Consider the following 25220-nt stretch of genomic DNA (forward strand, 5'->3'; position numbering starts at 1 on the left):
TTGGGGGTGTTGCTGTGTGTGTGAATCTGTATATGGCGTGTGTGTGTCGCGAGTCTGTGTCGTGCGCGATGGTGTGTGCGTGCGCGAGTCTGCGTGTGTGTGCGCGCGCGAGTCTGCGTGTGTGTGCGCGAGTCTGCGTGTGTGTGTGCGCGAGTCTGCGTGTGTGTGTGCGTGCGCGAGTCTGCGTGTGTGTGTGCGTGCGCGAGTCTGCGTGTGTGTGTGCGTGCGCGGGTCTGCGTGTGTGTGTGCGCGCGCGAGTCTGCGTGTGCGCGCGAGTCTGCGTGTGCGCGCGCGAGTCTGTGGCAGTGTGTGCGCGCGTCTGGCTGTGTGTGCGCGAGTCTGTGTGTGTGTGTGTGTGTGTGTGTGAGTCTGTCGCTCTCTGGTGAACGCTGTGCCACTAATCCGCATGCCTCTGCTGGTTCCTGTCCTAACAGGGGGTCTCCTTTGATCAAGTCAATAATCTGCTGATCGAACCTGCTCGAATTGAGGAGGAAGAGGTCTGTACTGTTCCTTTCAATATCAACAGCTGCATGTCCAGTCTGTACGTGGTGGGTTCTCTCTGTGCGTCAGGCTCACAGGCACTGCCCTCTGTGTTCCCGGGCTGTGTTGCAGGGGTGGGTGGAAGGGGAGAACATTTTGCAAATCATTGACTGATATGTTGGTGGTCCCTGCTCTAACCCAACTGGCCTAAACATTTAAACTGGCTGTCTATCCCCTCCCCACCCCTGGGGCTGAGGGAAGTACCGCACTGAACGTCCCCTCCCCACAACCCCCAACCCCCAATATAAACAACCCACACTCGCAGCCAGCGTCCCCTTGATCTTGTCATTACTCGTGGCCTTGACATCACTGATGTCAGGCTCGCTCAGTTGATAACACTCTTCCTCTTTAGTTTAGAAGGTTGTGGGTTTAAGCCTCACAACCACAACTTGCATTTATAGAGCGTCCCTCACGCAGGATAGCGTCCCAGAGCGCTTAACAGAGGCCGAGCACGACGCTGGGGAGGGGGGAGCTGACCGTAGGCATGGTCAAAGAGGAAGGTCTTCAGGTGCGACCTGAAGATGGGGAAGGAAGGGGCAAGGCGGAGTGATATAGGGAGAGTATTCCAGAGTTTCGGGGCGTAGTGGCTGAAAGTGGAACGGAGGGGACGAGGGACATGCAAGAGGCTGGAGCCCGTCAAGCGGAGGTAGTGGGATGGGGGTAAGCAGGTCGGAGAGGTAGGGAGGTTCCAGGGCATGAATGGATTTAAAAACGAGTGTGAGAATCTTCAAATTGACCACATCATGACCTGAACTCACTGGTCTAGGCTGACACTTGAATGCAGTGCCGGCGGTGTGTCGTTGTCAGAGGCACCGTCCTTCAGATGAGAGGTTAGACCTTAGTCCCGTCTGTGCCCTTTCTGGTGGACGTTAAAGATCCCGTGATGCTGGCAGTGCCGCCTGACCTCTGGCGCCGGCAACACTACTATTCGTGGATGCACACTCCATCTCACAGATCTAGTACGGAACCTTGGTGTCCTGTTCAACACTCAACTGGCCCTTAAACCCTACATCCGTGCCTTCCTTCCACCTCCGCAATATTGTCCGCCTCCGCCATTACCTGTCCCTTCAGGCCGCCGAGACCCTCATTCATGCATTCATCATGTTAGACGAGACTACACTAACTCCCTGCTCCCGACCTTCCCAACACTTCCCTCCACAAGCTGCAGATCATTCAGAACTCTGCAGCTCATGTCATCTCCTGCACCAAGCTCCGTGACGCTATCACCCACACCCTCGCCCGGCTCCCCATTCACCAGGAGATAGAGTTCAAAATTCTCTTCCTCGCCTTCAAAGCTCTCCACAATCTTCCTCCTTCCTACCTCTGTGACCTTACTCTTTGACCGTGCCTTTGGTCACCCGCCTACCCCTATCCCCCACCCTTCTTGATTTCAACCCCCAGCTCGGGTGCAACCCCTTGACTGTCCCGCGCCTTGGAACGTCCTCCTGACATGTCCTCCTGTGCAAGCCGAATCCTCTAACCACTAAGCTACAGGATTCCACATACCCTCACCTAACAAATATCTATCTACCTCGGTCTTGACAATGCGAATGGATCCAGCATCGACAGCCTTTTGGGGGAGAGAGTTACAGATTTCCATTATCCTTTGGTAAATCCCACTTTACTCAGTTGGTAGCATTCTCGTCTCTGAGTCATAAGATTCTGGGATCATGTCGGACCTTTGAACTCAGTCCAGGCAGATGCTCCAGTTCAGTCCTGGGGGCGTGCTGCGTTGTTGGATTACTGTCATCACTCCAATAACTGATATCTAATCTAATATAAAACTATCTAATCTATGTTTGAAGGAATCCACGCTTCCTACATCCACCGTCTCCATAGGTAGCCTGGTTTTACCATTTCTGGACTAGATGAAACAGCCTGTCATGATCTACCTCAGCTCGCCCCTCTAGAGTCTTAAAGACAACAATCATATCGCCACTCAATCTTCTCTCTTCCAGTGAGCTTTCAGCCATTCCGACCCCTGCTTTCTGAAACTCCATTCCAGACTCGCTCGCCCCACTCCCCTCATTGAAGGTACATCTCAAGACTTGGGTCTTTCGGTCATCTTTCTCCCACCCCCTCCTCGGCTCCCACCCCCAGTTCCGGTGACCAGCATGCAGTTTAAGTCCTTTGGGATGTCCTCTTGACGTGAAATTTTGTATTGTATTATATCCTGTGAAGCACTATGAGATATTTTGACAATGTTTGACCGTACCTCCTTCCCCCCACCCCTCTCTCTCTTTTGGTGTCTGGCCCAGGCACTGTGAAGAGCCCCATATAAATGCAAGTTGTTGCATAGGTCCATCACATGAATTCGCAGGCACGGTGTACGGTTTGCAGGCGACAGACACCAAGTCATAAATAAATAAGAGGCAACAAAGGTCTTAAAAATAAAGTTCAATCCAGATAAATACAAAATACTGATGGGAGGAGTCAGGCATATGTCCTCCATGGATAGAACTTGCCAAGCGATAAGATTGAGGGGCGTCAGTTGCCTCGTTGCTCACTGGAGGTACAATATAATACATTTATATTTATTGTGGAGTCCTGTAGCTTAGTGGTTAGAGCACTCGCCTCGCAAGCAAGAGGACCTGCGTACGATTCCCGGGCAGGCGAAACGTTGGGCAAGTTGCCTTACTCCACATGCCTCTGTTCACCTAGCAGTAAGTAGGAACTCGGCTGCTAGTTGATTGGCAGATCGCTTTCCGGGAGTATTAATCCCTTCAACAAAAAGTAATAATAATTTAGTCACTTCAATCCACAACTGTTTGTGGGATGCGCAATTGGCTGCAGCATTAAGCCCACAAAATATACAGTCGATTCACTTTGCAGTATATTCTATGAAGCGCTTTGAGACGTCTAAAAGATGTGATAAGGCGCAATATCAAATGCAAGGATTATTATTACAAGGAGCAATTCAAGTTTAGAGGTTGTCCCAAAGCACTGTAGCAATCCACGTTACTAAACCGGGATGAGGGCAGGACTCCGGATCCTTGAGAGGAAGACCATACGTGGCGTATAGGTCGGGTTGCAACAGCATAAGGGATATGTCGGGCCCAGGAGTCCGGCTGACAGCAACAAGGACAATGTCCAGTGTTAATAGATGAGCTGTGAGGAACGATTAGACAAATTTGGTTTCTGCCTTAAAAAGAGACGTCTAAATGGGACCTGAATACAAGATATATACTCACTGTACAGTATACAGAAATCGCTGTATATTCACTGCACAGTACACGGAGCCCCGTATACACACTGTATAGCACACAGATACAGACCTGTATACACACTCACTGTATAATGGTACAGATATAGCCCTGTGTAAGCATTTGATGTGTACAGTATCGGTTACAGTCCTGAATATGCACATAATAATCCTTGCATTTGATATAATGCCTTATCATGTCTTCGAGACATCTCAGAGTGCTTCACAGAATATACTGTAAAGTGAATTGACTTTATTTTGTGGGTGATAGTACAGATAAAGCAATGTATACACACTGTGGACAGTATAGATACAGCACTTTGTACAGTACAGATACAGCCCTGTATACGCACCCACTGTGCACAGTACAGATACAATCCTTTATACAAACTTGCTGTGTACATTACAGATATATCCCTGTATCCACACTGTACACACAGTCCTGTATTTACACATTGTGTACACAGAGCGCTGTATATATCACATTGCAAACTGCCTCATCGCCCAGTAACCTCCCCTTCAAGTTTTTCACAAACTCATCATCACTTAAACCCTTCACAACACACAATGTCCAGAACCTGCCTGGCATTCACATGCCAACCTGTCTTACCCCCTTGACCCTCTGCACGGCCTTTGCTGTGGGCTTTATTTTGCTGGTGCGTGGTTTTCATGGGTGATCTGCAAAGCCTGTCGCTCTGTGAAGCTGTGTGTGTGCGTGAGAAGCTATGGGTGGGTTGGGGCTGTGTGTATGGGAGGCTGTGTGCGTGAGTCAGTGGCTATGCCTGTGGGGCTGTGTGTGTTTGTGTGTGTGAGAGAGAGAGAGGCAATGGGTGTGTGGGTCTATGCGAAACCTGTGAGTGAGTGTCAAGGCTGTGTGAGTGTTGTGTGTGTTTGAGTGTGTGTGACTGAATGTTAGTCTGAGTGTGAGGGCTGTGTGCGTGTGTGGGAGCTGTGAAGGGTATGTGTGAGGTGTGTGAGTGCTGTCTGAGGGCGGTGAGGTGTGGGGGTGGTATGCGAATGTGAAGGGTGCATGTGAGGTGTGATGCCTTTGTGTGAGTGAGGTGAGTGTGAGGGCTGTGTGAGTGTGAGTGTGAGGGCTGTGAGTGTAAAAGCTGCTGTGTCTTGCAGAGGTGTCTGCTTGTGAAGAGCTGAGCTAAACTCCTCTTGTTGTGTCTGTAGCTAACACTAACAATCCACCGTCAGATCGGGGGCTTGGGCATCAGCATCGCGGGGGGCAAGGGCTCCACTCCATACAAGGGGGAGGACGAGGTAAGCATGTCTGGCTCACTCACAACCCAGCAAGGTCAACCTTCGTTCTTTCCCCTCTACACTGCCCGTCCACACCTCCGGGTCAGGGTTAGTGACAGAATAAAACTCCTTCTATGCTCTGTGTCCACACTCCCAGGTCAGGGTTAGAGACACAGTAAAGCTCCCTCTACGCTGTCCGTCCACACTCCCAGGTCGGGGTAAGAGTCGGAGTGACGACACTCCCTCTAGTTGTGAGTGGTGACATGGTGTCTAATGCCGCTGTTTGTTGCAGGGTATCTTCATATCTCGAGTGTCTGAGGAGGGTCCAGCAGCTCGGGCGGGTGTGAGGGTCGGGGATAAACTCCTGGAGGTGAGAATCTTTGCCAGGCTCCCCGCCACACACACACACACACACACCAAACACACATGCGGTAATGTCTCTGACAGGTTAATGGGGCGACGTCCGTCTCGGACAGGTTAACGACTGTGTCTGACAGGTTGAGCGTACTTCTGTTTGCGGACGACATTACGCTGCTGGTGAACTCACCTGGGAACCTTTTGCGTTGTACTCGATTGTCTTGAACATTGGCCTACCTGATGGGTCATGTGCCCCCAAGTGGTTCTGCACAGCTCAAGAATAGACATCGAGGATATTGATTGAGAAGATGCTAGGGACATTAGTTCCAATAGTTGATTATCATCGGTACTTTGTGGTGGACACCAGCCTTTACCTTGGACACTGTCCTGAAGGACCGCGCTGAGAAGGGGCGAAAGGCTCTCTGATCATGCTCATCCCTCTTCAAGGACAGCAAGGTCCCAATGGAGGCCAAGCTTGTGGCATACAAGACCTGTGTGCAAACAATCCTCCTTTATGGGTCTGAACTGCTGGGGATGGAGCGGAGAGGCTTCATCTGCAAAGTCCAGGATCAAGCAGTGAGGTGGATTTGTGGAAAAACAGGAAGCTAGTCAGACTCCAGCAGTTACCCCAAGCCTTAACTCTTTCCAACCTGCACCTAATATTTTCGGGAATTAGGTAAGCGGGATGCGTCCCTGCAGGGAGAGAGAGAGCGCATTGGATTCCAGCAATCTATCTCTGGGATTGCCATGTGTAGGTGGGATGCGGGGAACTCTCAGCTTGGTTTGGAGACTCTTAAGCAACGGTGATGGGTTTCCGCATGTGTTAGACACGCGGCTGAGCAAAACGAGAGTGGGGTAACGTGCGTCTCCGACAGGTGAACGGGGTGGGGCTCCGGGACGCAGAGCATCACAAGGCGGTGGAGGCTTTGAGGAGCTCGGGCACCACGGTGACCATGGCGATTCTGCGGGAGAGAATGGTGGAGTCGGAGAATCCCATCACCACCACCCCGCTCCGGCCCCAGGATGATTATGCCCCCAGGGATCGTCGGACTGGCCTGCGCTTCCTGACAGAGCCAGGCCTGGGCACGGACAGCCCCCCAACCCGGGAGCAGCTCTCCACATCACTTGCTCGCAGTGAGAAGGGCCTTGGCTTCAGCATTGCTGGAGGGAAAGGCTCCACGGCCTACAGGACAGGAGACGTGGTGCGTGTGGCCGGGGCTGTGACCTGGAGGGTGTCCAAAGGGATGTAGGGTGTGCGGGTGTGTGAGTGTGTGTATGTTCGTGGGGCGGTCCTGGGGGGATATAGTGGGTGTGTGTGTGTGTGTGGGTTGGGGGTAGAGGGTGTCGGTAGTCTGTGTGGGTGAGGTGTGTGTGTGTGTGTTTCGGGGGGTGAGGGTGTATGTGGTGAGCGGGATAGTGGGGAAGTGGTGGTGGGGTGGGTGGGGTAACGAGGGTGTAACATGGTCGCCATGCGTTACAGGGAATTTTCATCTCCCGGCTGGCGGAGGGTGGAGCTGCTCACACAGACGGGATCCTGAGAGTCGGCGACCAAGTCATGTCGGTGGGTCTACCTCCCCCTGGCTCTCTCTCCCCCCCCACCCCCCACCCCACCCCACCCCCATTCGGATGTCCTCCCGATGTGATAAGCGCTGTGTACATGTAATGTTTGCCGTTTGGATGTGGGGGGGGCGGGCGGTGGGGAAGCAGAGCTGTGCGTACAGGGGGGTGTCAGAGCTCTGTGTGTTTGTGTCCGGGTGGGGGGGGGGTTGGGGGTAGTTGGAGCGCTGTGTGCGTATGTTGCTGTGTATTGCTGCGTGTGGGTGGGGGCTGGAGCTGCGTGTGCGTGTGTGTGTGTGGGGTGGGGGGAGGGTGGGGTGGCGGAGCTGGCTCTCGGTTGCATGTTGCTGCGGTGGTGGTGGGCTGCTGACACTAACCGGCCCGGGAACAGCATGTGTTCCCGGCAGCAGTAAGAGCAGTTACTGTGTGGTCAGTGCTGCCTCCCTCGCCCCACAGTACAGTCTCCCCTCGTTACTACTAACCTGCCACAACCTCGCTCCCTTCTCCCGCTATACCCCCCCTTCCCATATTCTCCAGGCCCCTCCCTGGTCCACTCCTCTTCCCCACAGGCCCCTCCTCTTCCCCCCAAACCCTTCCCCGTGTCCCTCTTCCTTCCGCGCCCCCAAGTCCCTTACTAGCCCCCTCCCCCAGGTGCCTCCTCTTTCCCACATGCCCCTCCTCTTTCCCACATGCCCCTCCTCTTTCCCACATGCCCCTCCTCTTTCCCACATGGCCCTCCTCTTTCGCACATGGCCCTCCTCTTTCCCACATGGCCCTCCTCTTTCCCACATGGCCCTCCTCTTTCCCACATGGCCCTCCTCTTTCCCACATGGCCCTCCTCTTTCCCACATGGCCCTCCTCTTTCCCACATGGCCCTCCTTTCCCACAGGCCCCCCCCCCCTCCCCACAGGCCCCTCATCCTCCCCACAGGTCCCTCTGACAGACCCCTCCCCCAGGCCTTGACCCCACAGGCCACTCCTTTTGTCCCCTCCCCAGTCTGTGTCCTCCATGTTGGTGGATCCCCCCACCCTGGCCACTCCCCTTGGCCATGAACCCCCCCGGCCCCTCCCTCTGCCTGCCCCATCCGGGTCCCCCTATATTAATGGATGGCCCCGCCCCGGTGGGCAGTGGGATTGACAGGTTTGCGCTGGCTGTTTGCAGATCAATGGGGTAGACATGCGAGAGGCCAGACATGACCAGGCAGTAGCTCTTCTTACTGGCTCGGCTCCCACCATCACCATGCTGATACAGCGAGAGCTCGCAGAGCCACTCAGGGCTAGCGAGGGCCAGGGCGAGGGCCAGCCTGAGGCCTCTCCCACTCTCCACCGAGCCAGACCACACTCACCACCGCCCCCCAGCCTGCAGGACGAGGAGGAGGTGGGACCGGACACGAGGATCGAGGAACCCCCCACGCAGCCCAACCACTTCAGCCTGGCCACAGAGGACGAGTACCCAGTGGAGGTAGGATGGTCCAGGAGACAGATTGGGAACTGCCCGGCCCGAGCTGCAGAGGCGAGGGGGTGGGGGCTGGGGGAGGCGTAGGGGGGGGCTCGAGCTATATGGCACACTGATTGGCTCTTATAATTTGGGTAATTCAGTGTCTTGGGACATCCTCCCGGGGTGGAGTGAACCTCTTCATGTGTAATGTGTTGTTGTTGACCTAGGAAGTGGTGTTGCTGAAGACGGGAGGACCCCTGGGGCTGAGCATTGTGGGAGGCAGCGACCACGCCAGCCATCCCTTTGGCATCCATGAGCCTGGCGTTTTCATCTCCAAGGTGGGGCTCAACTTACTGTGTGTCTCAATGCACGTGCCTGCACGTACAGGCGTGTGCCAGTATGTGTGTGCAGTGCATGTTAGCGAGTGTTCAGGAGTGCATGTACTGGCATTCTTCACATGAGAGCCCCAAATGTGCAGATATGTACAGTGTATGTGCCTTTGGAATGCTGTCCTCCTTGGGGGAGGGGAGTGGGGTGGGTGGAAGTAAGGGGGGGGTGTCTCCTTGGGACTGAACTGACTACAAAGTGACATGTTTGTAAATGAAATGAATAAGATTAACAAATCTTATACAGATTAACATGTAAATGAATAAGATTAACAAATTAAGACCACCCTCTGTGACGGTCTCCAGTCCGATTCTTGAGCCAGGCGGGTCTGCAGTATTCCAGGCCACTGCTGATGACAACACAGCCCGGCCTGGCTCATCTGTAGGGCTTAGAAGGGCAGACCCGTCACTGGGGTCAGGGAATCCTCCCACTCAGCTCCTGTTAACCCTGCAGCCAAAGCCCTAACAGGTAGGGTGGTCCGAGCTGGACAAGCAACAGGAAAGCTTACCAGACAGTGCTCTCAATGGCAAGCTGTGCGGTTTTAGCTGGTTAGACTCCAGCAGTTACCCCGAAGCACACTTTGGGGTCCCCAAGCCTTGGCTCTTGCCAACCTGCGCCTAATACTCTCCGGAATTAGGTAAGCGGGGGGGCGTCCCTCCAGGGAGAGAGAGAGAGAGTGCGCATTCCATTCCAGACACAGGAATTTCCATGTTTGGAAAGTCCATGGCACTCTGATTTGATTATTGTTAAGCATGATGCCACGAGGCTGACCAAAAAAAGTGCAAGCAGTTTCAGTCCATGTGTCCTGTGTGTACAGGTATTTCTCAGTGCGTATGCCTTGTGTATACTGGTCTCTCGGTGTGCGTGTCTTGTGTGTGCAGGCATGTCTCAGTGAGCGTACTGTGTATGTGTGTTGCAGGTTATTGCTGAGGGATTGGCAGCCCGGGCGGGGCTGGGAGTTGGGGACCGGATCCTGGAGGTGAACGGCATTGACCTGCGACATGCCACCCATCAGGAGGCGGTGCTCGCTCTGCTCTCCAACACCCAACAAATCCACCTTCTCGTCCGCCACGACCCCCCGCCTCCTGGCATGCAGGTACCAGTTTCGAGTCCTGCAGCTTAGTGGGTAGAGCACTTGCCTCGCAAGCGAGAGGACCCGGGTTCGATTCCTGGGTAGCGAGAAACCTTAGGCAAGTTTCCTTTCTCCACACTCCTCTGTTTACCTAGCAGTAAGTAGGAACCTGGTTGTTAGTTGATTGGCGGATCACTTTCCCTGGGTAATAATCTCCTTAATAGTGACTGAGCCCCTATTAACCTGTCAGTGACTTAATGCTTTCATCACCTCACTCCTCGATCTCTCCAAAGCCCTTCATCCATCCCGTTCAAAGAGTGCAACCACTTCAAAACTGTACTGCCCATATCCTCACTGCTATCAAACTGCACCCCACATCCCCAGCCCTTGCCAAGCTCTCTCTATTGTCCCTCTGTCGCTCGATTTCCATTCCCTTCATGCCCTTGCACCTCCCTACCTATCTGATCTGCTTACCCCACACTCCACTATCTGCTGCCTCCGCTCGGCTGGCTCCAGATTGCTACTTGTTCCTCATCCCCTCCGCTCCACTATCGATGGCCATGCCCTTAGCTGCTGTTCCCCGAAACTCTGAAACTCTCTCCTTTAATCCCTCCATCTCGCCTCCTACCCCTTCACCTGCTCCATGACCCCACCATCGACGACGGGCCTTCAGCCTTTACCCTTTGGAACTCCATCCCTCAGTCCCTTTGCCTCAATCCCTCCCTTGCCTCCTTCAAGGCATGTCCTGTTGGACCGCGCCTTCGTCCACCCTTCCACCCCCTACCGTCCGTGTCCACCACCCACTCCTGATCCCAACTCCTTCTCGTGTCCAAATCCTTGACTATCCAGCGCCTTAAGACTTGCTCCCGACATTATAGTTCTTGTACAAATGTCATTTGTTGCTGTTGCTGTTCCAGGAAATCCAGATCGAGAAGCTTCCAGCAGAGAAGCTGGGAATCAGCATCCGGGGAGGAGCCAAGGGCCACGCAGGGAATCCGTTAGACCCCAGCGATGAGGGCATTTTTGTGTCAAAGGTAATCTGATGTGCACCCACCCTTTCTCCCTCCCCAACCCCCAGTACCCTCACACCCACACACAACCCCCGCCTCCTACACCCACAACCTCCCCCTTACTTCCCCTACCCCCTCGCTTCTCCGTTGCTTCCCCCTTGCTCCCTCGCTCCCCCCTCCCCCTCTCCTGTTTGATGGTGATGTTGCAATGGGAGCTGAGCCTGTGTGTGTTTGACAGGTGAGTGCCAGTGGCGGAGCAGCGAGGGATGGCAGGCTTTGTGTGGGAATGCGGATCCTGGAGGTGAATAACCACAGTCTCCTGGGAATGACACACACGGAGGCCGTGCGCATCCTGCGAGGAGTGGGTGACACCCTGCACATCCTCGTCTGCCAGGGCTTCGACCCCAAGCTCGCTGCCACTTTGGAGGTATGTGTGTCTGAGACTGTGACTATGTGTGTGTTCTCATTTGTGTGTGTTTGAGAGAGAGAGAGAGACAGTGTGCGTGTGTGTGAGAGTGCGACTGTGTGCGAGAGAGAGACAGTGTGTGTGTGTGTGTGAGAGACTGCGACTGTGTGTGAGAGAGAGACAGTGTGTGTGTGTGTGTGCATGCGATGGAGTGAGAGACGGTGAGTGTGTGCTGTATGACTGAACATGAAGAGGTTTCACCTTATCCGAGTTCACAGGCTTCTAGATCACATGATTTACCTCAACAGCTATCACTTGTTTTACAACTGGACTTCTGCAACACCTTCCTTGTTTTTTTTTCGCCCAGTTCCTCTGGTTCTCCAACCCACAGAGGAAAAAGTCCAAGATGCTCCTCACTTTTAAAGCCATCCACAATCTTGCTGCACCTTCCTCTGTGACCTTCTCAAACCCTAGCAACCCACCTGCTTCCTCTGCTCTGCTCCACGTCCCCTTCCCTGCCCACCCCACCATCAGGGATCAGCCCTTCACTCTTTCTGGCCCCCATCCTCTGCAACTCCATCCCGGAATCCCTTCACCTCGCTCCTTCTCTCGCCTCCTTCAAGCCCTGTCTCAAGATCTTCTTCTTTGATGGCACCTCTGATCACCCTCCCACCCCCACCATATTGGCCCCACCCATCCCAAATCCAACCCCCAGCTCGGGTGCAAACTCTCGTCTGTCCACAACCTTGGAGTGTCCTCCCGACGTGAAAGGTGCAATAGAGATATAAGTTGTTATTGTTGTGTGAGTGTATGTGTGCACAGTCCTGTTCTGATGGTTAATTCTGTCCCAGGCGTCTCCCGGGATCATCGCTAACCCCTTTGCCGCTGGGATGGGCAGGAAAAACAGCATGGAAAGCATCTCGTCCATCGACCGAGACATGAGCCCAGAGGAGATGGACATCCTGCAGAAGGTGAGAGTCGGGTCAGGCTCGTCTGCTCAGTTGTGTGAGGGGGAGTGAGGGAGAGGAGGGTAGGCTGGAAGGGGTGCTCAGGGCTGGTGGTGGGGCGCACCTGTGTGACCTCACAGCCATTCTGTCTCTCCAGGAGCTGGAGATGGTTCGGGAATCAGCGCAGTGGGAACGTGAGGAGCTGGAGAAAGTGGTGAGAAATCTTCACCACCCCCCCACCACCACTCCTCACCCTCTCATCTCCCCACCCTTTTACCCCCCCTAACCCTCATACTCTCACTCCTCCCCCCCCACCCTCTCACCCCCCATCACCCTCTCACCCCTTGATCACAATGTGTGTGTGTGTAGTTACTGGCTGTAGTTGAGCACAGTGTGTGTGTGAGAGTTACTGACTGTGAGTGACAGACAGTCACTGAGTGAGTCAAACTATCTCGGGTGAGTTACACTTACTCTGTGTTGCTGTCACTTTAATGTTTCTTTTAACTCTGCCTTCCCGTCTTGTTCGAAGGAGCGAATGCGAAGAGAGCGAGAAGAGAGCAACCGCCTTTTGGAGGAGGAAACAGAGGTAATCTTCCTCATATACGCGCCACAACTGGCACCGCCTTCTACCACCTCCGAAATATCGCCAGACTACGGCACTACCTCACCCCTCACGCGGCTGAAACTCTGGTCCACGCCTTTATCACCTCAAGGCTGGACTATGGGAACTCTCTCCTCGCGGCCTTCCCAGCCCTCCCTCCACACTGCAGGTCATTCAGAACTCTGCAGCTCGTGTACTGTCCCGCACCAGGTTTCGGGACCACATCATTCCCACCCTCGCCCTCACCCTCGCTCGCCTCCACTGGCTCCCCATCCCCCAGAGGATCGAATTCAAGATCCTTATCCTCACCTACAAGGCCATTCACGGCCTCGCTCCCTCCTACCTCTCCGACCTACTATCCCCCTACCTACCTGCCCGTACCCTCCGTTCCTCTGGCTCCGGTCTGCTCCACATCCCCCGCCCCAACCGCCCTACCATCGGTGTCCTCTCAGCCTCTCAGCCCCGAGGCTCTGGAACTCTATCCCCCAGTGCCTTCGCCGCCTCCTCCCTTTCCTCCTTCAAGGCCAGTCTCAAGACCTTTCTCTTTGACCGAGCCTTCAGCTCCCCTCTCGACTCTCTATGCCCTCCTCGCTCCCTCCCTTCCCTCCCCTCACCCTGACCATTTCCCCCCCCAATGCTCGGGTCCCGACCCAACTGTCCAGCGCCTTGGGACGTCCTCCCGACGTGAAAGGCGCTCTATAAATGGAATCTTGTTGTTGTTGTTGTAAGATAACAGGTCTCCAGCACTCCTCTGTGTGTGTGTGTGTAATCGAGTGCTGTGTGTGAGATCAAGTGGTCTACTTTGTGTGTGTGTGTGTGTGTGTGTGTGTGTGTGAGTGAGTGTTCCTGCGAGTGTATGAGTGTGAGTCACTGCCAAACTCACACACTCTCACGCACTCCCAGGGGGAGCGGTTCTGGAACTTACCATATCACTCTCTCTCTCCCCCGGCCCCCCTCTCCCTCTCTGCCCCCCTCTCTCAGGGTGAGTGCACAGAGCCGCTGCAGCTAGATTACAAGACATTGGCTGCCATTCCTGGGGGCGGCTCACAGCGAGTATCTCGGGTGAGTTGTCGGGCTGTGTGTGTGTGTGTGGGGTGGGGGGATCAGGGGGCTGTGTGTGTATGTGTGTGGATTGGGTTCAGGGGGCTCTGTGTGTGTGGGGGTGGTCAGGGGGCTGTGTGTGGGTGGGGAGGGTTCAGGGGCCTCTGTGTGTATGTGGGGATTCATGGGGCTGTGTGTGTGGGGCGAGGGGGGGAGTCAGGGCGTTGTGTGTGGGTTGGGGTGGATGTGTGCGCGTGTGAAGGTGTGACAGGCATGTAACACGTGTGTGTTTTTAGGACAGTGAAGATGATTCCCCGACTCTCCACACGAGTGTCCTACAGGACGGCTCCTCCTCGCCTTCTACAGTGAGTGTGTGTGTGTCCGGGGGGGGGGTGCGTGCGGGGCGGGGGAGGGGGACGCGGGACAGGGCACGGACCAGGGCTTGGGAGAGGGTCAGGGCGCGAGAGGGTGAGCGTGAGAGCGCTCACAACGTCTTATCTTTTTTTAGGCTGCCATTCACTATATAACGCCTCAGAGAGACACTGTCACTGTGAGTATTGATTGAAAGATACAAGAACAGCCACAAATTACACTTACACAGCGCCTTTCACATCGGGAGGACGTCCCAAGGCACTTGACAGTCAGGAATTTGGACCGAGCTGGGGGGTGGGGGGTGGGGGGGGAGTCGGGATCAGGAGAATTGAAGGGGAGGTATGGTAGGGGTAGGAGAGTAACCGAAGGTGAGGTCGAAGAGGAGGATCTTGAGACGGGCCTTGAAGGAGACAGACAAGGGAGGGAACGAGGTAATGGGACTTGCGAAACCCTCGTGCATGTGTTTGTCACCTACTGCCTGGATTACTCGAAGGCACTCCTCACAGGTCGACGTGATTCAAGGGGCATCAGTCCCAATTGTTGATTCTTGTACATGGGGGTTGGGCGGACACTGTCCTTCAGGACAGCACAGAGAAGGGTAGAAGAGGGCTATCTATGGTCATGCTCAACCCTCGTCAAGGACAGTAATGCAGGTCTTACCAGACCTGTGTGCAAACAGTCCTCCTTTATGGATCTGAGGTCCTGGAGATGCAGTGGACAGGCTTCCTCTGACCCACTTGCAAAGTCCAGGATCAAGCAGTGAGGTGGATTTATGGCAGACACCAGGAAGCGGCTACAGGGAGGGAGGGTTTCGGCCTGCACTGACCCGTCGCTAAGCCCCCTTGGAGGCAGAGGTGGTGTCACACCGGGTATGTCTATTTGCCGAGGCCCCTCGCGTTGCGGACCTGGATTAAGCAGTTGGTGCTCAGTAAGATTGCTACGTGACATTTGATTTGGACCTCAAGAACACCAAGGTGGCTAGCACGTCACAAGCTATTGTGTGAAGGTCTGCCCACCGCGCTGAAAGCAGATGTCGGCCGGATAGCCAATGAGGAAACTCCGAGGCTTGGGTCGACAGCTGCTGGAAGGCGTTACCTGGAGTCCGGGTTCGCGAACACGCGTTCGTACGTACAGCGCTTGCTTTTTAAATGAACTATAAATGTCATTGAATTTTCCGAGCTGAAGTGTATGACAGAAACACCTGAGCTCTCTCGCTCTCCCGTTGACAGATTCAGCCGCCATCCAGGTTCAGACAGAACGCAGCCACAACAGAACTCGGTGACATTCTCAGCCCATTGCACAGCTCCAGCACCTCGCCAGCACCCAGCCCGGTAACTCTGCCCTTCCCACAGCTACGCCACCAGCCAGGCAGCACACCAGAGAGCTGGGCACGCGCATGTATGTGTGCGTGTGTGTGTGTGTGTGAGAGAGAGGGCCCGCGCGTGAGTGTGTGAGAGAGAGCCCGCGCGTGAGTGTGTGAGAGAGAGCCCGCGCGTGAGTGAGCCCGCGCGTGAGTGTGAGAGAGAGCCCGCGCGTGAGTGTGTGAGAGAGAGCCCGCGCGTGAGTGTGTGAGAGAGGGAGAGCCCGTGTGTGAGAGAGGGCCTAGCCGCCGTGAGAAATAGTGCGCCTGAGTGTGTGAGAGAGCCCGCGCGTGAGTGTGTGAGAGAGCCCGCGCGTGAGTATGTGGAGGTGTGTGTGAGAGAGCCCCGGCGCGGTGAGTGTGTGAGAGAGCCCGCGCGTGAGTGTGTGAGAGAGCCCGCGCGTGAGTGTGTGAGAGAGAGCCCGCGCGCGCGCCTGTCTGTGTGTGTGAGAGTGAATGCGTGTGTGTGTGTGTGTGTGTATGTGTGTGTCTCACTGTGTGCATATCTCTCTCACCGTGTGTGTGGTGTCGCTATCTCAATCTGTGTACGTGTCGCTCGATCTCGTTCTCTCTCACCGTGCGTGTCTGTTTCTCTCCGTCTCTCTCACTGTGTGTATTTCTCTCTCTCACTGTGTGTGTGTATGTTTCTCGCTCTGTGTGTGTGTGTGTCTGTATGTCTCTCACTGTCTGTATGTCTCTGTCCCTGCAACAAGACAACAACAACAACAAGATTCCATTTATAGAGCGCCTTTCACGTCAGGAGGATGTCCCGAGGCGCTGTACAGTTGGGTCAGGACCCGAGCAGGGGGGAAATGGTCAGGGTGAGGGGAGGGAAGGGAGGGAGCGAGGAGGGGGTAGAGAGTCGAGAGGGGAGCCGAAGGCTGCGTGTGTGTGTCTCACTCGCTCACTCTCTTGTTTACTCTCTGATCTGCAGACACCATCCCCTGAGCAGCGTTCCTTCCGTGAGCGACAGAAATACTTTGAGATTGACGTGAAGCAGCAGGTAACAGAGAAACCCAAGCGAGTGTCACTCGTGGCAGCCGATGACCTGAGGAAGATGAAGGAGGAGGAAGGTGTGTCTAGCATGGGTTCACAGGTCATCGTATCTACCCACTGGAGGTCTTTACTCTAACATCATTCCCTGCTCTTTCCCCATCGTTTCTGTCTTGGTGCTCGCTCCCCTACTGGAGCTCTGATGGGGATGGTTGGGGAGGGGCGATGGAGAGGAAGAAGGTTGGGGAGGGGTTTGGGGAGGGGTTTGGGGATGGAGGGTTGGGGTGTGGGAGAGGTTTAGAGAGGGGGAGGAGGAGAGGGTTGAAGAGAGGTTTGGAGGAGTCGGAATGGGTTGGGGAGGGTTTTTGGTGGGGGGAGAGGGTTAGGGAGGGGTTTGGAGGAGGGGGAGAGGGTTGGGGATGGGAGGGGATTGAGGAGGAGGGCAATGAGCTGACCTGTGTTGTTGCTGTGACAGAACGTAAGATGCCACGGCCCCGGGAACTGCTGGAGGAGGAAGAGGAGGAGGAGGAGGAAGGCACAGTGCTGAGCCTGGGGGGACCTGGGCGGCAGCACCAGCTCGGGTACGTGTGTGTATCTCTGTGATTGTGTCTGTGTGTGTGTCTGAGAGAGACGGGAGGGTGTGAGTGAGAGACCTGTATGACCTGTATGTATATGATGTGTGTGTGTGTGTGTGTGTGTATAACCTGTGTGTATTTGGGACGTTCTCCTGACATGAAAGGCGCTCTATAAATGTAATTTTGTTGTTGTTGTTGCATATGATTTGTGTGTATGACCTGTGTTTTTATGACGTGTGTGTGTGAATGACCTATGTGTATATATGATGTGTGTGTGTGTGTGAGAATGACCTATGTGTATATGACGTGTGTAAGTGCAATGGGAGTGTGACGGCAGGCTCTGTCCCCGTCTCTCAGGGTGACCGGTTTACAAACCCGCAGAGAGACTCCGAGTCCGGTCCGAGACGGTACAATGTCTGAGGATCGGCGATCAAATTCCACGAGCGGGTAAAGAACAGTAAAACGTAGTGCCTGTTTATTCATAGGAAATATATGTGGCAGTCAATGTGGCCAGGACACCAGAAAAGACAGAGAAATCTTTTAACGTCCACCTGAACAGGCGCAGACAGGACCTCAGGTTAACGTCTCATCAGAAGGACGGTACCTGTGCCACAGCCGACAGCCGATGGTGGGGTGGGGGACCGGGCGGGGGGGACGTGGAGCAGGACGGAGCCTGCTGGGCGGACAGGTTGATATGGGGTTAGCAGGTCACAGAGGTAGTAGTTTGAGACGTCTCAAAGCGCTTCACTGAACATACCGTGAAGTGAATTGACTGTGTATTTTGTGGGCGAGACGTGTGCTGGACTGAGCCCGGCTGACACCAGGGCGTGAGGTGTGTCCGACCGCTTTTACGTGAAGGTCCTGATACGTAATTAACCCTTTGCTGACAGGTTGTCGCCTGTGACTCCTGATTCCGGGGCCCCGATCCGGACAGCCAAGGCGGAGCGCCGGTTCCAGGAACGCCTCGGCGTGCAGAGCCCAGATACGGCCCGTGCCAACGACAGAGAACTGTCCCCCGCCGAGCGCCGGGCCGTGGAGGCAGAGAAACGCGCCATGTGGCGGGCGGCCAGGTACCCCAGGGGTCTCGGCCCAGAGACCGGACTGGACTCGGCTCACAGACTGGACTGGGACTCGGCTCAGAGACTGGGGGTGGGGGAGCGTTATCGGGAGAGAGGGGAGGAAACAGACTGAGAGAGAGGAGGGAGGGGATGGACCAGAGTGGGGGGGGCGGGGGTGGGGGGGCGGACTGACCGAGTGGGGGGGGGGGAAATAAACAGAAATGAGGGAGGGGAAACCGACCGTGATTTTGAGTGGATTCTGTGTGGGAATATTTTATGAGAGAAATTATTGAAGGAGCTGCTTGGCCGATGGCTGGAGAGCAGTGGGGAAGGGAGGGCTCCTGGGTTGGGGGTGGGGTGGTGGGGTGGGGGGGGGCGCAATTCTGTGGGCAGAGCATTCCTGAAATCCCGAAAGCTTCTGTGTGTCCCTCTCCCTCTCTCTCTCTTTCTGGGTCTCTCTCTCGCTCTACCTGGGTCTCTCACTGTCCGTCTGGGCCTCTCTCTCTCTCTCTCTCTCTCTCTCTGGGTCTCTCTCTTTATCTGGGTCTTTCTCTCTCTGCGTCTTTGTGTCTGGGTCTCTCTCCGGGTTCCCCCAAGCCTTGCCTCTTGCCGAACCTGCGCTTAATACTCTCCGGAATTAGGTAAGCAGGGTGTTTCCCTCCGGGGGGCGGGGGGAGAGAGAGAGAGAGAGAGAGAGTGCGCATTCCTTTCCAACAATCTATCTCTGGGATTTCCGTGTGTAGGTGGGATGCGGGGAATTCTCAGCTTGGCGTGGAGACTTTTAAACATGGTGATGGGCTTCCTTCTGCATGTGTCGGATACCCGGCTGACCCACAAAAAAAAGTCTCTCTCTACATCTGGGTCTCTCTTTTTCTTTCTCTCTCTCTCTCTCTCTCTCTCTCTCTGTCTGGGTCTCCCCCTCTCTCTGTGCTGTGGATTCTCATTTCTTTCTCCGCTGTCTTGTCCGTTCTCTTCCTCTCTCCTGCCTTCCTCGATGTTGCCGCTGCTCACGGTCAGACACAAAGCTCTCGAGGATGAGTTAAAACATTACGAACAGGAGCGAGCGCGTCGCCAGTCCCAGGCCCGGCAGTCAGCGAGCAGCACCCACCGCCCCCGGCTAACCAGCACCGTCAGGTGTGAGCTGTGCCCTGGGGCTGCTTCACATCATCACCATCACACAGCAGGCCTCTGGCCTCGTCACCCCCCACCCCTCCCCAGCACCTCCCCCTCCACCCCCCCACCCCCAGCACTTCATCCTCCTCCCCCCTCCTCCCCCAGCACTTCACCCCCTCCCCCAGCACTTCACCCCCCTTCCCCAGCACCTCACACCCCCACCCCCTCCTCCCGCAGCACCTCACCCCAAACACCTCGCCACCCCCAACACCTCACCCCCTTCTCATTGTCCCTACCCTCTGGCTTCCCCTCCCTTCTCCCTAGCCCTTTCCACCTCACTGCTCCTCCCGGCTCCCTGCTCCTGCCTCTTTTGTGGCCCGTCCGCTCCATAACCTCTCCCATCTCCCGAGCCCCCACCCCCAACCCCGGCTGTCTCTCACATCTCTCTCTGCTTGTGGCTCCCGCACAGGATGAAGTCCCTGGAGCAGGACGCCCTGAAAGCTCAGATGGTCATCGCCAAGTCAAAGGAGGGGAGGAAGCGCAGTGCTCTGGATCAGCTGGTCGAGTCCCCCTCCCCCGCTGCCAGTCCCTCCCCCGCTGCCACCCCCTCCCCAACACCACCAGATGGTACGTGTGACGTGCGCTCGACCCTCATCACAGGGCGTGCGGGGGCTGGGGAGGGGTCTCGCGGAGGTATGTGTGTATGGGCGGGGGGGGGTCTCAGCATATGTGTGTGTAGGGGTCTTGGGGTGGGCGGGGGCTCGTTGTGAATGTGGGGGCGTCTCAGGGTGAGTGCGTGGATCTCAGGGACTCTTATTTGTTCTCTCGCAGATCAGAGTTGTCGGGGAGTGACGTCTCCAGGGAGGTTGGTGAGTGACTTTCTGTGGTTTATAATAATCCTTAGGATCCCTGCATTTTATACGGCGCCTTATCACGTCTTCAACACGTCTCAAAGCGCTTCACAGGTTATACACTGTAAAGTGAGTTGACTGTATTTTGTGGGCGAAACGCGGCAGCCAATTGCACGCAGCAGCGTCCCACAGACAGTCGTGGATTGAGTGACCAATTTTTTATGAAGGAATCGTTACCCCCGGAAAAGCGATCCACCAATTGACTAATAACCGGGTTCTTACTTACTGCTTGGGTAAACAGAGGCCTGTGCAGCGAGGAAACCCTGCCCGGGAATCGAACCCAGATCCTCTCGCTTGAGAGGCGGCAAAACACGGTGGTTCACGCACATTGTGCAATCGCACCAGCAGCACTCGTGTCAGGAGGTGGTCACAGTTAGCGAGCGTCAGTCATACAATGCTGTCACCAGTGTCGGGCGGTGCTCACAAATCCACAGCCTGTGCTCACTGCAGCCCTCCTCTCTCCCTCTCCTGTCCTGTCCTCCCGCTCGTTCCCTCTTCTCTCCCCTTCCACCTCTCTCCCCTCCTCCTCTCGCTCCCGACTCCTCTCTTTTCCACCGTTCCCTTCTCCCAACTCTTCCCCACTCTCTTTCTTTGTCTGGCTGTCTTTCCGCGTCTCTCTTATTGTCTTTTTCTCTCACTCTCCGTCTCGCTCTTTCCCTCTGTCTGCCATCTTGGCTCATTGTCTGTCACTGGGGTCAGGGAATCCTCTCACTCAGCTCCTGTTAACCCTGCAAACCAAAGCCGTATGGGGGGAGGCTGATCCTCACTGGACGAACAGCTGGAGTGCTTGGATAGCAGCGCTATCAACAGCAAGCTCTGCGGTTTTAGTTGGTTAGACTCCCAACGCACATTCCCCAGGAGCATACCTGTGCCTAAAATTTTTGGCCAGCCGGGAGTCTGACACATTGCCATGATTAGTAGTCTCCAAACCAAGCTGACATTTCCGTGCATCCCACCTGCACGTGGAAAGCCCAGAGATATTTATTGGAACACTAGTGGGAACCTGCTCTCCGGAGCTCGGTAAACAGTACGTGGAGCCCCAGCGGCTAGGGTGGTCCTAGCTGGACAAGCAGCGGGAAAGCTTTGCCGGACAGTGATATCGATGGCAAGCTGTGTGCGGTTTTAGCTGGTTAGACTCCGGCAGTTACCCCAACGTACACTCTGGGGTCCCCAAAACCTTGGCTCTTGCCAACCTGCGCCTAATACTTCCTGGAATCAGGTAATCAGGATGCGTCCCTCCAGGGAGAGAGAGAGAGAGAGAGAGCGCATCCCGTTCCAACAATCTTATCTCTGGGATTTCCATGTGAAGGTGGGGTACATGGAAATCCCAGTTTGGTTTGGATTCTCTTAGGCAGAGGGATGGGTTACCGCAAGTGTCAGACACCCGGCTGGTCAAGAAAACAGTTGGTGGCCCTCCAGGTAGACAGCATATCCCATTCCAATAAAGATCACCCGCTAAATAAACGCGCAACCTACTTTCCACTGTGTCCTGTGAAGCGTTTGAGATGTCTCGACGACATGATAACGTCGCTGTATCAATTGCAATTGTTATTATTAATAATTATAATTACTCCACACGCTTCTGTTTACCTCGCCGTAAGCAGGTACCTGGTTGGTAGTCGATTGGCGGTTCCCTTTCCGGGGGTTATTACTCCTTTTTTTTGAGTCACTCAATCCCCGACTGTTTCTCTCCATCCGTCTGTCTGCCTCTCTTTCCCTTTGTGTTTCTCAGTCAGTCTCTCACTCAGTCTCTCCCTCTGCGTCTCTACATCTGTATCTCACTCTGTGTCTCTCTTTGTGTATCCCTTTCTGTCTCTCCCACTCTCCCCTTTTTTCTCTTTCTCTGCCCCTCTCTCCCCCCGCCCCCCGTCTCTATTTTTCCTTCTCCCTGTCTCTCTCCCCCCCACTCTCTCTCTCTTTCTCCCCATCTCTCTCTGCCCCCCTCTCTACCCCCATTCTCCCCCCACTCCTCTCTTGCCCTCTCTTTCTGTATCCGTCCCCCCCCCTCTCTCTCTCTCTCTCTGTCCCTCTCTCTATCTTTCTCTGTATCCCCCTCTGCCTCTCTCTGTCGCCCTCTCTCGCCCTCTCTGACTGCTCTTTGCCTCTTACAGTCCTGGTCAGAGAAGAAATTTGATTATCGACAATTTGCCGCAATTCCTTCTTCTAAGCCGGTTTACGACATCCAGGTAGAGCCGGCATGTCTGTGCCTGCTCCGTGCCTGTTTCCCCCCCTCCCTCACCCCCCCCCCCACCCCCCCGCCAGCCTGGGTCCTGAGCATGTTGTTGGGGTGATATGTGGTGCAAGCTTCCTTGACAACAACATGCTGCCAAGTAGTGGGTGATGGGGGGGGCTGTTGGGGGCGCGGGTGGTGGGTGGGGGTGCTAGTATGGGGGAAGGGGGCTGCTGCTGTGGGCAGGGGGCCGTGGGTGCGTGGGTGCCGCTGTGGGGTGGGGCTATTAGTGAGGGCGGCTGCTGTTGGTGGGGGCTGTGGGGATGGTTCTGCTGATGTGGAGGGTGGGGGCTGGTGTGGGAGGGCTACTGGTATGGGTGGGCTGCTATGGTGGGGGTGGCTGGGGTGGGGGCTGATGTGGGGGCAGGGCTGTTAGTGTGTGGGGGCTGCTAGTGAGGGGGATGGTGTGGGGGGGCAGGGTTGCTAGTTTTGGTGAGGGGCTGCGGGTGTGGGGGTGGGGGCTGGTGTGGGGGCAGAGCTGCTGGTGTGGGGGAGTGGGGTGCTAGTGAGGGATTTCATGTGCCAGATACTAACTCAGTCTCCCTCTCTCATGCCCTTTCTTCCTCTCTCATTCCCTTTCTCCCTCTCTTGTTGTCACTCGCTGTTATACTCACTCTCTCTCCCTTCTTCCGTACCCTCTCTCTTTCCCCTTTTCTCTCTTTCCCTTCTCTTTCCCCTCCCTCTTTTTCCTCTCTCTCTGTCTCCCTCCCCCTCTCTCTCTCTGTCTCCCTCCCTCTCTTTCACGCTCCCTTTCTTTTACGCTCCCTCTCTTTCACACACCCACTCTTTCGTACGCTGTCTCTCACACACACGCTGTTTGTTCTCTGTTACAGTCCCCAGATCTAATGGATGAGCTGAAGTATATGGACGACGGCCCCTCAGGTGAGTGAGGCTGAGCTGCCCCCACCACCAGGTCGCTGACACCCGCCACCCCCAGGTCACTGACATCCCCCATCCCAGGTCACTGACATCCCCCACCCCAGGTCACTGACATCCCCCACCCCAGGTCACTGACACCCCCCCACCTCCAGGTCAGTGCTCCCCTTCCCCCAAGTCACTGACACCCCGCACCCCCAGGTCAGTGCCCCCCCCCCACCCCCAACTCACAGATACCCCCTCACCCACCCCCTCCCACCAGGTCACTAATACCCCCCTCAACCACCCCTTACCCCCCAGGTCACTGACACTGAAATGCAGCAGCCAATTGTGCATAGCTGTGTCCCACAAACAGTCGTGGATTGAGTTAAAATTTATTTTTGAAGAGTTTCACCCCTGGAGAGTGATCCGACAATCGACTGACAACCGGGTTCCTACTTACTGCTGGGTAAACAGGGGTGTGTGGAGTAAGGAAACTTGCCTAACGTTTCCCCCCGCCCGGGAATCGAACCCAGGTCCTCGCTTGCGAAGCGAGTGCTCTAACCACTGAACTACAGGACTCCACAATTACAGCTCCTGCTTAGGGATGTCATCCGAGGGCCTGGGGTTAACTTCCACATGTATGTCGTGGTGCCCAACTCGATCCATGTCACTCTCACTCTGCCTCTAAGTCACTCTTTCTCGATGTGCTCTCTGTCATTCTCTCATAGTGTCTCTCTCTCTCTCCCCCACCCCACCCCACCCCACTGGCTCGGTGCCCCAGATGGTTGTCTGTCTGGCTCTCTCATACACGCTCTGTCTCCCTCACACCCTCCAGTGTCTCTCTCACACACTCCCTGTCTCCCTCACACAGTCTCTCACGCACTCTCTCTCTCTCTCTCTCTCTCCGCAGGCTCGGTGCCCCAGCGGGGGGAAGATGGCTGTCTGGCTGGCTCTCTCCCAGTGACAATAGAGCAGTATAAGCTGAGACCTGCTGCGGTGCCCACGTGAGGCAAGAAGGACCCACCTGGCACAGGGTGCTGGCTGGCTGTCAGCGGCAGGACTTTGTGTGTGTGATGTTAGCAAACTGGGTTTAATTTTACAGGAGACTAACGTGTAGGTGTTAGCCGAGGGAGCGAGAGCCAGGGGGAGAGCGGGGGGGTGTGGGGGTCTGGGGTCTGAGACAAGCCTCCCCCCCAGGGGGCAGATACCTGACGTGTGTGTGTGTTTGTGTGTGGGTGGGTGGGAGTGGGGGTGGGGGGGGTGGGGGAGTTCGGCCACACACAGGCTGCCCCCGCCCCCCGCGCCCCCCGTCAGCTGTGATCCTCCTCGGAGGGAATAACCAACACTAATGTAGTGAGAGCCGCCGCAGCGCAGAGGGGCATTCAGGTCCTGGCAGTGGTTCCCGTTTACCTCGTGCTGATCGTTAAAGGCAGCCAAGTCACAGCACTTTGGGGGGTTCAATGAGAGCGAGTCAGCCGGTCACCGAGGCAGCTCACTGGAGGGACGTGTCAGCCCGCACCACCCAGAGTGTCGCTGTGTGTCTGTGTGCCCTGCGTCGCTGTGTGTGTGTGTGTGTGTGTGTGTGCCTCACAGTGTCGCTGTGTGTCATTGTGTCGCTCTGTCCCTGTGTGTGTCACTCACTGTGTCAGTGTGTCCCCTTGTGTCACCTTGTCACTCTGTGTCACTGTGTAGCTCTGTGTGTCTGTGTGCCCTGTGTCACTGTCTGTTTGTGTCACAGTGTCACTCTGTCCCTGTGTGTGTCACTCACTCTGTCATTGTGTCCCCATGTGTTACCGTGTCACTCTGCGTGTCACTGTCACTGTGCGTCACTCTGTCACTGTGCGTCAGTCTGTGTCACTCTGTGCGTCAGTCTGTGTCTCTCTGTGTGTCACTCTGTGTCACTCTGTGTCACTCTGTGTGTCACAGTGTGTGCCTCCGTGTGACA

General features: G+C 55.6%; 1 protein-coding gene across 1 annotated transcript in view; it reads left to right on the plus strand.

Annotated features, from left to right (window-relative positions):
• Window positions 1–24426, plus strand: part of scrib (scribble planar cell polarity protein) — a 26609-nt gene extending 2183 nt beyond the window's left edge. The window contains exons 2-28 of the mRNA XM_042332576.1: window positions 435–497; window positions 4922–5011; window positions 5283–5360; window positions 6223–6549; window positions 6828–6908; window positions 8066–8365; window positions 8569–8679; window positions 9648–9824; window positions 10718–10834; window positions 11049–11237; window positions 12068–12187; window positions 12321–12377; window positions 12693–12749; window positions 13746–13826; window positions 14102–14170; window positions 14314–14355; window positions 15407–15508; window positions 16472–16610; window positions 17006–17111; window positions 17463–17552; window positions 17996–18175; window positions 19181–19297; window positions 19746–19903; window positions 20108–20145; window positions 22299–22373; window positions 23251–23299; window positions 24186–24426. Of these exons, the coding sequence (XP_042188510.1) occupies window positions 435–497; window positions 4922–5011; window positions 5283–5360; window positions 6223–6549; window positions 6828–6908; window positions 8066–8365; window positions 8569–8679; window positions 9648–9824; window positions 10718–10834; window positions 11049–11237; window positions 12068–12187; window positions 12321–12377; window positions 12693–12749; window positions 13746–13826; window positions 14102–14170; window positions 14314–14355; window positions 15407–15508; window positions 16472–16610; window positions 17006–17111; window positions 17463–17552; window positions 17996–18175; window positions 19181–19297; window positions 19746–19903; window positions 20108–20145; window positions 22299–22373; window positions 23251–23299; window positions 24186–24283 (3111 nt within the window). The 3' untranslated portion in view covers window positions 24284–24426. The remainder of the gene's footprint in view (window positions 1–434; window positions 498–4921; window positions 5012–5282; window positions 5361–6222; window positions 6550–6827; window positions 6909–8065; window positions 8366–8568; window positions 8680–9647; window positions 9825–10717; window positions 10835–11048; window positions 11238–12067; window positions 12188–12320; window positions 12378–12692; window positions 12750–13745; window positions 13827–14101; window positions 14171–14313; window positions 14356–15406; window positions 15509–16471; window positions 16611–17005; window positions 17112–17462; window positions 17553–17995; window positions 18176–19180; window positions 19298–19745; window positions 19904–20107; window positions 20146–22298; window positions 22374–23250; window positions 23300–24185) is intronic.
• The last annotated feature ends 794 nt before the right edge of the window (window positions 24427–25220 follow it).

The sequence above is a fragment of the Callorhinchus milii genome, unplaced genomic scaffold (genome assembly GCF_018977255.1).
Source record: "Callorhinchus milii isolate IMCB2004 unplaced genomic scaffold, IMCB_Cmil_1.0 Scaffold2, whole genome shotgun sequence".
In the NCBI taxonomy this organism is placed as follows: Eukaryota; Metazoa; Chordata; class Chondrichthyes; order Chimaeriformes; family Callorhinchidae; genus Callorhinchus; species Callorhinchus milii.